Below are 13,875 nucleotides of genomic sequence, written 5' to 3'. Positions count from 1 at the left end.
GCAGGTTTGTCAGAACAAATGACTACTTTCATGTTGTCACGTTGTTTTTACATTGTCATCCGATTCACTGCTTACATGCAACCTGATTTAGTAAATGATTAATTTGAAACTAGCAAGAAGTAACTAAGGAAGGACTTTATACGCAATCACACTAAGTGATTTAGCTGCAGAAAGAAACACAGAATGACAAATTTTTTATGTTTAGAAATAAACACTCCTGTTTATTGTTGCCATCCTGAAGCACAAAATATTCTGGGTGCCTGTGAACATTTTCAGATAAATTAATCAAATGCTGCTGTGGACTCCTGGAGACTATGAAGGTCAAAAGCTCCACCTCTGGTTGGCAGCCAGCTGTCAGTCTGCCCAGTCAGGGTGTGTCTATGTGTGTGTGTGTGTGTGTGTGTGTGTGTGTGTGTGTGTGTGTGTGGCGGGGGGAGCCTTATGATAATACACCCATCCAAAACAACAACAAGGAGAAGTTGCACAGGAGTGTGGTGCACCTTGCGGTATTAAAGTGACTGTGAGGAAGCTGAGAGGAAGGTATGAAAAAAGAGAGGGCAAAAGAGAAGACAGAAGAGGGGAGGACAGGTGGGTGAGATATAGCGATGAAGGTGGAGTAGCAAAGTTGCCAGTGGAAGAGAAAAGGAGTGAGGCATGGTAGAGGAGCGGGTGGAGGATGATGCAGGAAGGTGAGCCAATCATCCTGCTCACTTGACCCTTCCAATTACCACAGCGATGGTTAATTAGCGCAGAGGTAAGCTCCAGTAATTACCACATTGTGTCTCGGACAAGAGGCTACACATGCAGATCACACACACACACACACACACACACAAACATGTTGCCATGGATACCTGCAATCCCTTCTATCACTGTGCCAGAAAAAAACAGACAAAAAGAAGATAGGAACTGATAAAAGATATGAGGCGAAATAACAAGAAACAGGGAGAAAGCAAACAAGTGCTCTACAAAGCCAAAGGAAGTAGGAGCGGTGTTTTAGTTCAGAGAGAGTGGTTGGCTGTGTGTGTGTCGGCCACATTTCGGAGACGCATTTTAACAACAAACTCTCTGTCTAGGAATGACAGTTGAAAAGAAAAGCTACAAATCGTCAACAAGCAAACACGTGAGCATTAAGAAACTGTTGACTCTAAAGGAAAGATCTTTTCTTGGGGACAAAACAAGCTCTAAATGCAAGCAATAATGCACCATGATGTGTCCTGGTACAAGGAAATAAAGTGTGGATGTAAACAACAGCACATATCAACTGTTTGACGCATCAGATAGCCTATTAGTGATATTCCTCATCTCTGGAGCTACATACCAGGAGCCTGTGGGGGTGTTTCTCATAGCAACGCCGTTGTATGTGACATATTGACCCTTGGTACAGCCACACACACATGCAGTATATTGTGCATCCTAATTACACACATACATACATACACGTGCACTGGTAAAGCCACATGGACCTAAAACACAGATAGGTCCTGACACTCTGACCGGACTCCTTGGCCCTGCCAACACCTTCAACCCTCTATAACACTGATACTGTATGTCCTGAAACACACGTGTGCACATACACACACACAGAAATGTCGCTCCTGTTTAGCTGACCTGTTACATAAGCTGTCGAAAACTGTACTTCACAAGGTTAGAACGCAGAAGGCACAGTAGCCTCCTTACACCTCAGTCGTGATGTGCCCAAGCAGCCCCTGACAGGCCAGTTTATGGGGCCGTGTTTGGGTTAAAAGACATCACCTGACTTGATACCTGGGAGGAGAACAAAATATGTCATGAATGCTGCACAGCAAGCTGACTCTGAAATAGATTGCATGTGGAAATACATTCGTGCTCTCTTATGAACAGTTGCTAAGTGAAAGCAATCTTTCAGTTTCCTTCAAACCTCTGTTCAATTTGTCCACATTTTCAATTAAAACAGGTATCATACAGTGCGGCTGCCCCCCAATGCTCACAGGGTTTACCACATTGACATTTGCTGTAACTCACTTTCCTCTTCTCTTTTCCCTTGCTGGGCAGACAGCTCCATCAAGTGTTGAGAGCTTGTGTTACATCTGTTCTGTGAAAATAACACCAGACACCACAATTTTCACTGTTGCATTGTCAGTTTATAATGTCTAATTTTGCTTTCCTTTAGGAGCTGTAAACCTTTTGCACAAGAAAGTCAATCTGGTCTAAAAGTTCATATTGATGTACCATAGAGATCAAATCAAAGCAGGCCTACTTTTAATCATTCACCTCATTAAAGAAGAGGTAACCAAGATTTTGTTTTGTAGCTCTTAAGTTATGATGCAAACTCCCCCTAAGTGTCAGGTCAGTAAACTCTGGCTTGTTTTAATTCCTACCTCAATGCCTATTTTTCACATAGGCATTTTATTAATATTTCATCTTGCACAAGAATGAACAGGACCACAAGATGGCAGTAAACACCAGAGGAACCGTCGACAGAGATTTACATGTGCTGATGAAATTTTGATGCAGTAGTGCTGTACTCCAATTTTTTGCACTTCCTCAAAGTATTTCTTAAAACTCTGTGTAAGTACAACAATAGCCACTAGGAGTCAGGAGTCAAAGTTCTTGTGTACATTGTATACACTGGACAATAAATCCAATTCTGATTATGCATTATATGCAGGTGGCGAGTGAGTACTCTTTTGTGAGGTAGAGTGGACTAAAAACTGTGAATCATAGTCAAGATGTTGAGTAACTTCTGAATGCCGCCAAGAGCAGGAAGAATGTCAACCACATGACTTCCTCTGTGCTCTGGCAATGTCGTCAGAGGGTAGACCACACACACCTACAAGATGTACAACTCAAGTGTATTATTTGCAGAGAGAAGACAAAGAGGGTTCTATATTTAAGTCCATTTAACAAAGGGTACAAAATCATTTACAAATCAGAATCAGCATTACTTTTTTCATCCCCAAGGGGAAATTCTTCTTTCTTACAGACATTGCAATTTGCAAATTAATTAATTAATATAGAGAAAACATTTCAGTCTTAGGTCTTTATCAAGGAAGCTACTTTTCAATGCAGAATTAACATGTTTGGGGAGTGATCAAACTTTCCAAGATTAACAGTATAAATATTTGAGAGAAAGCCAAACGTAACAAACACGAAAGTAATTTGTTTCAGCCAAATTGTCAGGTTGTAATCTTTTCCCACATTAATGTGAAATCAAGCCATGGTTGTAATATGCACCATGGGCCAGCATGGGTTCACTTTTTAACACAGGGAAGACTGAAGCCTGCACCAGTGGCAAATAAGGCTGTAAGGATCTTGGAGGTGTGAAAGGGTACGCGCCTTTATCATTTTATAGTTTAACAGCAAGCACCTTAAAGTTCAAACCCAATTTTAGAAGATATCAAAAAATGAATGTGCTGTAAAATATATCGTACACAAGTGCCATACAAACCATGTATATGACAGATGTCAGAATTGTAAACACTAAGCTACTTGAAATGATGGTTGTCCCCAAAATATGTTACTGACTGTTAATAGTTTTTACACACATTTTTACACATTCAAAAAACCTGAGTGTTTCAGACTGCAAAGTCCACATTACCTTTGTCCTCGTAGGATTGGTGAATTCTCATACAGGTGGTTGAGTGGCTCCCTGTCTGGAAAATAAAACAACCAGCGAGGGTTGAGGAGAAAACCCAATAGGTGGCACAACATGGCATCCTGCAGTGAATGACAGGATGTTTCCCAGCTTTACCGGTCGTTCTTCTGATGCATAACAAATGAAAATTATGGTTGAACCATAGTCATAGTCAATGGTCTTCATTAACCCTCTGAAGTCATGTATAATTGTCAGTTGTTGACTATTTTTGATTCTAATTTTATATTTCAACTTAGAATTTTTTTTATCTTGCCATTTTGGAATCATTTTTGATCAGCACAACCTCACAAGTGTGATTTACTGTTGTTTTTTTCATTTTAACATACTGTATTGACACACTGGACCTAAAATCACACAAAACTCTAAAATCCGACTGGGGAAAATGCGCTGAAATGCGCTGAATGAAGTGCGCTCAATGCGCTGGTGTTTACTGCGTCTTCTTGAATAAAATGCGCGCCCCAAACGCGCACCAAACGTGATGGCAATGGTCATGAAAAAAACAGTGCGTATATTTTTTATCATAACTCGGGTTTTACTTGACATATTAACAAAATAAAAAACTGGTATATAGTTTGAAGTGCCCACTTTCGACACAAAAAAAACTGGGATTCAGCGAGGCTGCATCTTGCAGCTACGTCGTCTTAAAGTGGTCTTGTGATAAGGACGCGCCGGCGCGTCTGTCGACTCCTACAAGACTTTTCCTCTCTTTGAACAATGATAATTAAATATAAAGATGTTTAGTTATATTAGCTATAGCAGTCAAAAACAAATTGCCCATATGCATAATAAATAATTTTGATATGTTTAAAGGACACACACTGTCCATTGATTTCAATGAACAAATTAATATTGTTTTCACCAAAAATTACAGAATTTCTTTTTGCTGCAAGTGAAATAGGGTCTGGCTTTGACAAAATTATATGTCTTCCTAAGCAAATGTCACTTCGTTTGGAAAAAAAAGGGGAGCGGGCATTATTCAGCATACTAATGTTAACAAAATCACAAGAATGTGAACAGCAGTTTTGAAACGCACTTTTATTGTATTTTCAGGAGCATTTAACCCATTTTCTGAGTGTTTTCTTACTTTTAGACTAGGCAGTAAAATTGGTTGTCAAGAACATCTCTGATTTGTATATGGGCAGAACACTTCTGAAAAATCTAAATAGCTGATAAGGCATGAATTAAATCCATGTAAAAGCCATAATTCCAGTCAAGACAAAAGACTATTCCATATTCATAAACTGTCATGCTAAGTAACAAACAACAGATAAATACAGACTAATATTTGCATATGTGTTGAATTAATAAGACAGGTATACTGTTAATGCTGGTTTATAACAGTCTGCACTATTTATAGTGTGTATTCAAACAGTGTATAAACCATATCACAGTAAAGAAAACAGAGTTGCTGTTACGCCCTCATTGAGTCAGCCGGAGGCTGTAACACAACAACCAAATAATTTAATGGAGCCAAGGTGGTAGGGAAAAATAAAAATGTTTTATTTTTATAGCAAACTAAATTTAACAGGAATTTAAACCAAAAAGAATGGGAAGGGGGCTGTGTGGTTGCGCCAAAATAATCAAAAACAGTACAATAAAACTAGGCCTGACTAATCACTACTGATTGCAATAAAAGAACAAACAAAAGGCCTACCTCTCTTATCTAAAAAGAGACTTAAATAAATGAAATACAATGGGTGGCACCAACCAATAAAGCTAGTGTATGTAGACAAGTAACTTCTATTTGCTGCAGAAATGTATAGGGTGTACATCCCAAACTAACCTAGTTACCCCTATCTCCCACCACATACCTTTACCTTAACTTGCCAAGTAAACACAAGACTCAGCATGAAAGACAAGAATCAAGGTCCAGAGAGAGCATGCAGGTGTGCCAGCTTTTATATATAGAGGCCCCTAATGATGATTGGCCAACTTTAAGCTTCAATGGACCAACAGCAGCACAGCCTGGCTACACAGGTGGATCCACTCTAGGAACTTTCACCTGTGGAACACAAGAGAGAAGAGGAGGAGTGAGTGAATACTTTTGGCAATATAGTGTACATCCTTGAGAGACACTTGAGGGTTGTGGTTGGTAAGGATCTGAATGGGATTAACACTCGACCCCAGGACAGCAATAGCTGAGACCTTGGCATCCACAGGACACGCTTGTCCACTACCAACATGATGACCAAGATAGAGCACAGTACCTTTCCCAAATTCACATTTGGCAAGATTCAAGGTAAGGGATGTAGCTGAAAGGCGTCTGAAAACTTCCCTTAATGTAGTTATATGACTCACCCCATCATCAGAGTAAACAGCAATGTCACCTAGGTACGACCTACAGTTCAGAATATCTCCTAGCACCTTATTTACCATTCAGGTTGCAGGAGCATTTTCCAAAGGGGATTACTGTGTACTGGAGGAAGTTTTCTACTTCCCAGTCTTGGGCCCCTGTGGAAGGTGCACATGAGTCACAGGAGGTCTAGGATTGGCCTGCAGTCGGCGACAGGCTCCCCACAACCTGTGCCTAGCTGTGCCTGTCCGGCGTCTGTACCTCCAGTCCCGACTCCACACGCCAGACCGTCCGCCGCAGTAGAGACCAGCGCTCCTGTCCCGACTCCACGGACTAGGGCGTCCACCGCTGTGGAGACCAGCGCTCCAGTTCCGATTGCACGGACCAGGCTGCCTGCCGCCGTGGTCCATAGCCCTCCAGTCGCGACTCCGGATTCCCACGCCACAGCAGAGTTCCACGCCATGCCTCGCCAAGCCTGTATCCCACGTCAGGCTTCCATGCCATGTCTCATCAGGTCGCCACGTCAGGCCTCCATACCTTCATTCACAGTCCTCCTCCTCGTGTCTTCCCCAACCAGTGGTTGCCCTCCGCCCAGAAAAGCTTCGGGCCGTCGATCTTGAACGCTGATCTTGAACGTCGATCTTGAACGCCGATCTTGAACGCCAATCTTGAACGTTGATCTTGAATGCCGAGTTGTTGAAATAAGGCTTAGTCCCGGGAGCTCGAGAAGCCGCTGCTCTACTGTGTGCTGCCATCTTGTACTTGATGACTGTCGTGGTGCTTAGGGTCCAGGAGAGGTGAGCTGATATGAGGGTGCCGAGGAATTTGAAAGTGTGTACTCTCTACACAGTCGTTTTTGATGTATAGGGCAGGAGGGGCTGCTATGTTTTTCCTGAAGTCGATGGACAGGACGAGAACGAGGCATGATGTCTTCCACACCACAGTGACTCTGTGAAGACTCACTTCAGAAGCCAGTGCTGAGTGTGCAGGTAGGAGAGACTGCCAATCTTCCCAGTCTTGGGCCCCTGTGGAAGGTGCACGAGTCACAGGAGATCTAGGATTGGCCTGCAGTCGGCGACAAGCTCCCCAGAACCGGTGCCTAGCTGTGCCTGTCCGGCGTCTGTACCTCCAGTCCCGACGCCATGGACCAGGCAGTCAGCCGCCATGGAGATCAGCACTCCTTACCAGACTCCACGTACCAGGTCGTCCGCCACCGTGGAGACCAACGCTGCCGTCCCGACTCCACGGACCAGGCCGTCCGCCACCGTGGAGACCAACGCTGCCGTCCCGACTCCACGGACCAGGCCATCTGCCACAGTGGAGACCAGCGCTCCTGTCCCGACTCCACGGACCAGGTCGTCCGCCACCGTGGAGACCAACGCTGCCGTCCCGACTCCACGGACCAGGCCATCTGCCACAGTGGAGGCCACAGTGGAGACCAGCGCTCCTGTCCCGACTCCACGGACCAGGCTGCCTGCTGCCTGCTGCCTGCCACTGTGGTCTATAGTCCGGTCGTCAGCCGCCTCGGATTCCCACGCCACAGCAGAATTCCACGCCATGCCTCGCCATGCCTGTATCTCACGTCAGGCCTCCATGCCTTAATTCACAGTCCTCCTCCTCGTGTCTTCCACCAACCAGTGGTTGCCGTCCGCCCAGAAAAGCTCCAGGCCGTCGATCTTGAACGTCGATTTTGAACGCCGATCTTGAACGTCGATCTTGAATGCCGATCTTGAACGCCGATCTTGAACGCCGATCTTGAACGTCGATCTTGAACGCCGCCCAGCATTTAGGCTGGGTCTGCCTGCTGTTCACGCCACAGCAGAGGGGCAGCAGCTCACTGTTCCCGGGCTGGGTCCGCCTGCTCATCACGTCACAGCAGAGGGGCCGCAGCTCACTGTCTCAGGGCTGAGTCCGCCTGTGCTCGGCGCCACAGCAGACAGGCCTATAGAGTCCCCTAGAGCATCGGAGGTTCACTCACCATAGTCTCACAAAGTCCTGTGGGAAAGACTGGAAATTACTAGTCAATACTCAAAACCATGAATGGCTTCTGCTGTATCTAAAACAATGTTAAAATAAATTAAAAGAAGAAGAACAAACAAATAAATACAATCTTAATGCCTATACTGTGAAAAAATGCAGTCATACACACCAGAGGCACTGGGAGTCAAGTCGAGGTGTACCTCTGGTCCTTTAAACATGTCAGACTGCTGATGCTTCCTCTCAGCAAGGGCGATCAAGGTCCACGGACATCTTATTTGGGTCAAAGAAGAGCGATCTGAACCTGCTTATTGTTCTTGTACATGTGTCTGTAGTCCATTTCGAATAACGGGCTCGAGGCTGGAGTGCTGGGCAAATTTTGCAACAATTACCCATGCGTCACCCTAAGAGCGACTTAACAATACTCCACGGACCGGGCCCTCCACCACCATGGAAATCAGCGCGCCTGTCCCGACTCCACAGACCAGGCTGCCTGCTGCCTGCCGCTGTGGTCCATAGCCCTCCAATCGCGACTTCGAGGGTCCAGTCGTCAGCCGCCTCGGATTCCCACGCCACAGCAGAATTCCACGCCATGCCTCGCCATGCCTGTATCTCACGTCAGGCCTCCATACCTTAATTCACAGTCCTCCTCCTCGTGTCTTCCACCAACCAGTGGTTGCCGTCCGCCCAGAAAAGCTCCAGGCCGTCGATCTTGAACGTCGATTTTGAACGCCGATCTTGAACGTCGATCTTGAACGCCGATCTTGAACGTCGATCTTGAACGTCGATCTTGAATTGGTGGCTTGCTAGCCTTTAGCTGGGCATGCGAGCCTGCCCGCTTTCCTTTCTTTTCTCTCCGGGCACATTGTTTCTTCTTGTCTGCCATTCCCTGTACTCTGCTTGCGCCACTCCCTTGTCCTCAGAAGCCCCTGTCTTCCAAGTGTAAATTTCAGCTTCGGTGAGATAATAACTGAAGTATCTCTGATGAACATAATTTCAGTTTGGCTGCACTTCACACGCAGACAGAACGAGAACGAGGCATGATGTCTTCAACACCACAGTGACTCTGTGAAGACACACTTCAGAAGCCAGTGCTGAGTGTGCAGGTAGGACAGATTGCCAGTCTTCACAGTCTGGGAGTGACTGGTCAAAAGTCTTTGACCCAAGCACAAGTGAGTGAGGGCAGGCCTAAGGCTGCCATCTTATTGACCAGGATGTCTGGGATGATGGTGTTGAAAACAAAGCTATAATCCACAAACAGCAATGCTAACATGACACAAAACAAACAAAAAAAACAAAAAGCAAAAATGAACCAGAAATATGATAGTTATACAAAACATTATACACACACATATACACTGCTCAAAAAAATAAAGGGAACACTAAAATAACACATTCATTACATAGTAGAATATGTTGAGTACAAAATAACATAAAAATGATCAATGTAAATCAAAATTAGTATCCCATGGAGGTCTGGATTCAGAATCATATTCAAAATAAAAGTGGAAAATCACATTACAGGCTGATCCAACTTGAGTGAAAATTCCTCAAGACAAGTCAAAATAAGGCTCAGTAGTGTGTGTGGCCTCCATGTGCCTGCATGACCTCCCTACAACTCCTGGGCATGCTCCTGATGAGGTGGCAGATGTTCTCCTGAGGGATCTCCTCCCAGACCTGCATTAAAGCATCAGTCAACTCTTGGACAGTCTGTGGTGCAACGTGGCGTTGGTGGATGGAGCGATGGATGGATGGATGCTCTCATCCATGAAGAGCCCAGGGTGCCAATGGCGAACCCGCCAGTCTTGGTGTTCTCTGGCAAATGCCAATCGCCCTGCACGGTGTTGGGCTGTAAGCACAAGCCCCCTGTCTCCGGGTATCTCCTCGATGCTCTGGACACTGTGATGACAGACACAGCAAACCTTCTTGCCACAGCTCGCACCACCTGCAGAACCACTCCTTTTTAGTGGTTGTCTTGCTAATTGCTTCTCATTTCCACCGGGTATCTGTTCCATTTGCACAACAGCAGGTGAAATTGATTCACAATCAGTGTTGCTTCCAAACTGGACAGGCTGATTTCACAGATTGACTTGGAGTTACATTGTGTTGTTTAAGTGTTCCCGTTATTTTTGTTTGAGCAGTATTAATTTGCATAGCACCTTTCAAAAACCAGCTTTCCCAAGTGCATAACAATCATTAAAAACAAAAATGACAATTTTTACACAAATAGAAGGCAATAAACAAAATAAATAATAAACAAAACATAAATAGACAAATTGTGAACAAGGTTCAAGATTTACATTTTTAAAAAAGGAAATATACAATTTAAAACCAATAAGTTAAAACAATTAAGTTAAGTTAGTGAGTAAAGCTGAGCCAAATATAACACGTAGCTTTCTGGCAGTGAGTTTTTGACTGGTGGACAGAGGACCAAGGTTGACATCGTCGTGGGGAAATGGGGGGGCTAAACAGTATGATTTCTTTTTTTAAATTGGTGAGTTGAAGAAGGTTCGACTCCCTTTCGATCGGCCGGGGGCGACGTAGGCCATCGCCCCATCCTTCCGAACGGCGTTCGTCCATTTCTTAGGACTAACTGACCCATGTTCAACTGCTGTTCACATGGATTAAAAAACTTTCCAAAGCCCTTGGTTTCCTGTCGCATCATAAGCAATGCCGCAAGAATTCTTATCTTAGTCCTGCTGTCTGCATAGGTAATCAAACGTTCTGCTTCGTGATCGAGCACAAGAGCGCCGAGGAGACAAGCGGGCAGGGCAAGGAATACAGTGAAGCCGCAGGGGGCTGCTCTTCCCCACAGATGACTCCAACTGTTCTCTAAATAGATGAACTACAGCACTGTTGAATTCTTCTGTGATGGTTTTTCTGATCACTGTCATCGAACTGTTTCTGACCATTTCCTTCCAATCCTTCTCCAATTTCTCACAAATTTCATGGTGAACTTCGGGCAGAAATGAGAAAGACTGAATTGCCTGTTCTCCACATTCCAAATGATGTTTACACAGACCATGTGAATTTTGAGCCAGCGTCACAAGGGTTTCATGAGCAGACTTAATACTGCAGCGTAGAGTATTTTTATCATTGTCTTCAACACGTGACAATGTCTTGTAGACGTCACTTTTTTTAAAAATGCTTCTCAGATTCTTATGATCCAAACAGAAAGAAGTGCCCTTGCTTTTTTCAATATACGGATAAAAAACACTGCAGGGACATGAGATAGTGGCATAACTGAGATTTTTAAAATAATTTGGACCGTTTAATCCCCATGACTTTGTGAATACCACATAAGTGTAAACACCATAACGCGTAAACCATGCAGCGGCACTGTCTATAACCTGAAACATACAAGGGTCAGGTCTGTTCCTCTTTAAACACGGGCTGTAATACGTGTAAATCAAAACTTGTTTCACCTTTGTTCCATTTTGGCACATAAAGTTATCCAGTTGTTTAATTAAAATTTCTTCACTGTGGATTGCTGTTTTTGGACCACCAGACTCTTTGTTGGTTGTAAAATCTGGATAAACTGGTGGAAAAAACATTTGTCTGTTGTCTTTCATGAGGATGACAGAAAATGCATATTGCTTCTCTCTTTCAGCTTCTTGTGGTCTTATATAAGGATGCAATACCCTCTCAAAAGACACATCATTATCATTTTCCTCTCCTTCAGTTGAAAACTGTCTCACCAGGAGATTAAACATTTCTGTGTTGTCACTGTGGTTTGTTGTTTGTTTCCAAATGTCTTTTAACGATTGAATACTTTCCATCATATTACAAATTAAATCTCTTCTTATCGCCGCGTTGCCGTCGCGTTATCGATGTGATGGTTTGGTTCTCAGAATGTTACCGGTCCTTTCATCAGCGCGGCGGTCGGCAGTCAGGAAACGAAACCGCTGATGTGTAAAGAAAACTTATAGTGATGGAAGGCAAGGTGCGTGCCTGTGTCTCTGTCCAGGAAATACACGACAAGATAAGATTATTTCATATTACACGCAAACTATGATCGAATTAAATAAAAATCCTAGTATTCGCTTCAAAGACTTTGTTTTAAGGTAAACACTTTTAGCTTCCCTCGTGACCCTTTATCATTATACTCTTTATACAGCCAAGGAAAAAAAACAACAGGAAACTGAAGACAAGAAAACTTACATCAAGAAGTGTCCGCTACTGGATGATGCAACTGAAGTCAAACTGAAGGCCAAGTCATTCATACCAATATTTTCTGGAATACAGGTTGTCACTCTGTCCAGGAAATACACACCATGTAGTTCTTCTGTTACTGATTGATTTATTTATCCCGACTATATCTCTGTCGCCGAAAACCGCCGTCGACTTGTTTACACACATATTACACTGTGTTAAGATTACTTCATATTACACACAAACTGTATATACACAGAGAAACATAAAAACACATAAATGACATAAATGAACAAACCTCGCTGGCTGCACAAGACCAAGATCAGTCGACGTCCTTTTCCAGTCATTTGAAAGAAACTTCGGTGGGAGTAACGCCCTTTCCGCGGACTTTCCCGCCTGAAGTTCAAAGATGGGGTCAAGCCAGCCTCCATAATGTTTTCAAGTGCCTCTATATAAGAGACACTATGGTAATACGAGTTCCAATCGATTTCACAATAAAGGCAGCGGAAACTGGGAAAAGTTACATTCAGTCATTAAATCAATTTCAAATCAAACTGTTCAGTGCAGCAAGTTTCCTTGAAACAGCACTCTGAATTCAGAGAACAAATTTGATGGCATATTTAGAGCTTAATTTGTTTATTTGTTCATTATTTTATTTATTTATTATATCAATGTGATCATGTATTGTTGAGTGAATGTAACTTTGCGGCCCTGCGATTGACTGGCGACCAGTCCAGGGTGTACCCCGCCTCTCGCCCGTAGTCAGCTGGGATAGGCTCCAGCTCCCCCGTGATCCTGACGGATAAGCGGTATAGAAAATGGATGGATGGATGTAACTTTGCCTAGTTGCAAGAACACTGCTTTTATTGTGAAATCGGTTCGTTATTACCATAGTGTCTCATATATGGAGGCATTTGAAAACTTTGGCGCGACTACAGTGCGGGATATTTATTTATAGCGTCTGTGCAGTGATGGGCACGACAGTTACTTTAGATGTGATTCGTTCACCGAATCATTCCGTGCTTGGCGGGAGGAGACTGGTTTCAGGTTTCAGGTTTCAGTTCAGTGCACAGCTTCCGGATCGGGAGACGAGAGTGTTGTTGCTGTGTTGCTTTGACAACACGTCTGTAAGAGTAAACTTGTTTATAAATCACGATGTTTCAAGTGTCCTGTCCTATGGAATGCTATTTAACTGGTATTCTCGGCAAATTGGGCTCAGTGCCCTGCAGTTCATTCAGTGAAGGATTCACACTGAACACGCACTGTTCCCTCGCAAATTGTTGCAATGAGAGTCACAAACTGCAGGTTTTATACACTACTTGTTACATGCTGTGTCCTACTGTACGTGAGTTGTTGCGGTGGCAATTTAGCAGAGTTTAAAAAAAGCGAGTTTTCTCCGAGATACACTTGAATACAACACACCCCTATCTCCCTGCGTTGCTCCTGCCTTGTGCCTGCTGATGGGTTTCACTCTCTTCATTACTGCCAGCCTAACGTTTTAAGTTTGTTTATCTGGAAACTAAATCTGTTAAAACAACCGGGGACAATGGTCACCATGAAAGTGTATCCCTCAGAGGAAAATGACTCAGGAGAGTGTAGTTCACTGAGTGATTCAGGCGTCCACGAGGTGGCGCAGTCGACGCCCGCGGTCCCTCCCTCGGGTAATATTTGCTCTTATTGTCGTTTGGCAAACAGGTGCCAAACAGGTGCCAAACTGCTCCCTGTCACACAGTGCCTAAAAATGATTGGTCTGCCCATTCAAAATCTGTCTGCTCAAAGGCTGTTCAAGGAAAAAAAAAGCTTTGTCCCCCTCAGC

The 13,875-nt window shown here is 43.9% G+C and overlaps 1 protein-coding gene across 5 annotated transcripts; it reads right to left on the bottom strand.

Moving 5' to 3' along the window:
* Positions 1 to 5,116: 5,116 nt before the first annotated feature.
* LOC124068035 lies at positions 5,117 to 12,547 on the bottom strand. 5 transcript variants are annotated; one of them, XR_006844878.1, is made up of 4 exons: positions 12,358 to 12,505; positions 12,069 to 12,161; positions 8,080 to 11,866; positions 6,546 to 7,925 (listed from the first exon to the last, which is right to left on the bottom strand). XR_006844878.1 is itself a non-coding variant. In XM_046405921.1 (3 exons), the coding sequence occupies exon 3, from the start codon at positions 7,487 to 7,489 to the stop codon at positions 7,112 to 7,114; it is 378 nt and encodes a 125-aa protein (XP_046261877.1). In that variant the 5' UTR covers positions 7,490 to 7,925; positions 12,069 to 12,161; positions 12,358 to 12,539; the 3' UTR covers positions 6,546 to 7,111. The 5 variants fall into 5 exon arrangements, 3 of the variants coding, with proteins under 3 accessions (XP_046261877.1, XP_046261878.1, XP_046261876.1); XR_006844879.1 differs by lacking the exons at positions 6,546 to 7,925; positions 8,080 to 11,866 and adding an exon at positions 5,117 to 5,639 and having other exon boundaries at positions 12,358 to 12,501; XM_046405921.1 differs by lacking the exon at positions 8,080 to 11,866 and having other exon boundaries at positions 12,358 to 12,539.
* Positions 12,548 to 13,875: the final 1,328 nt, after the last annotated feature.

Source organism: Scatophagus argus, chromosome 12, assembly GCF_020382885.2.
Source record: "Scatophagus argus isolate fScaArg1 chromosome 12, fScaArg1.pri, whole genome shotgun sequence".
In the NCBI taxonomy this organism is placed as follows: Eukaryota; Metazoa; Chordata; class Actinopteri; family Scatophagidae; genus Scatophagus; species Scatophagus argus.
Note: the sequence above shows the minus strand (reverse complement) of the source record. Positions and strands in the feature narration are given on the sequence as shown.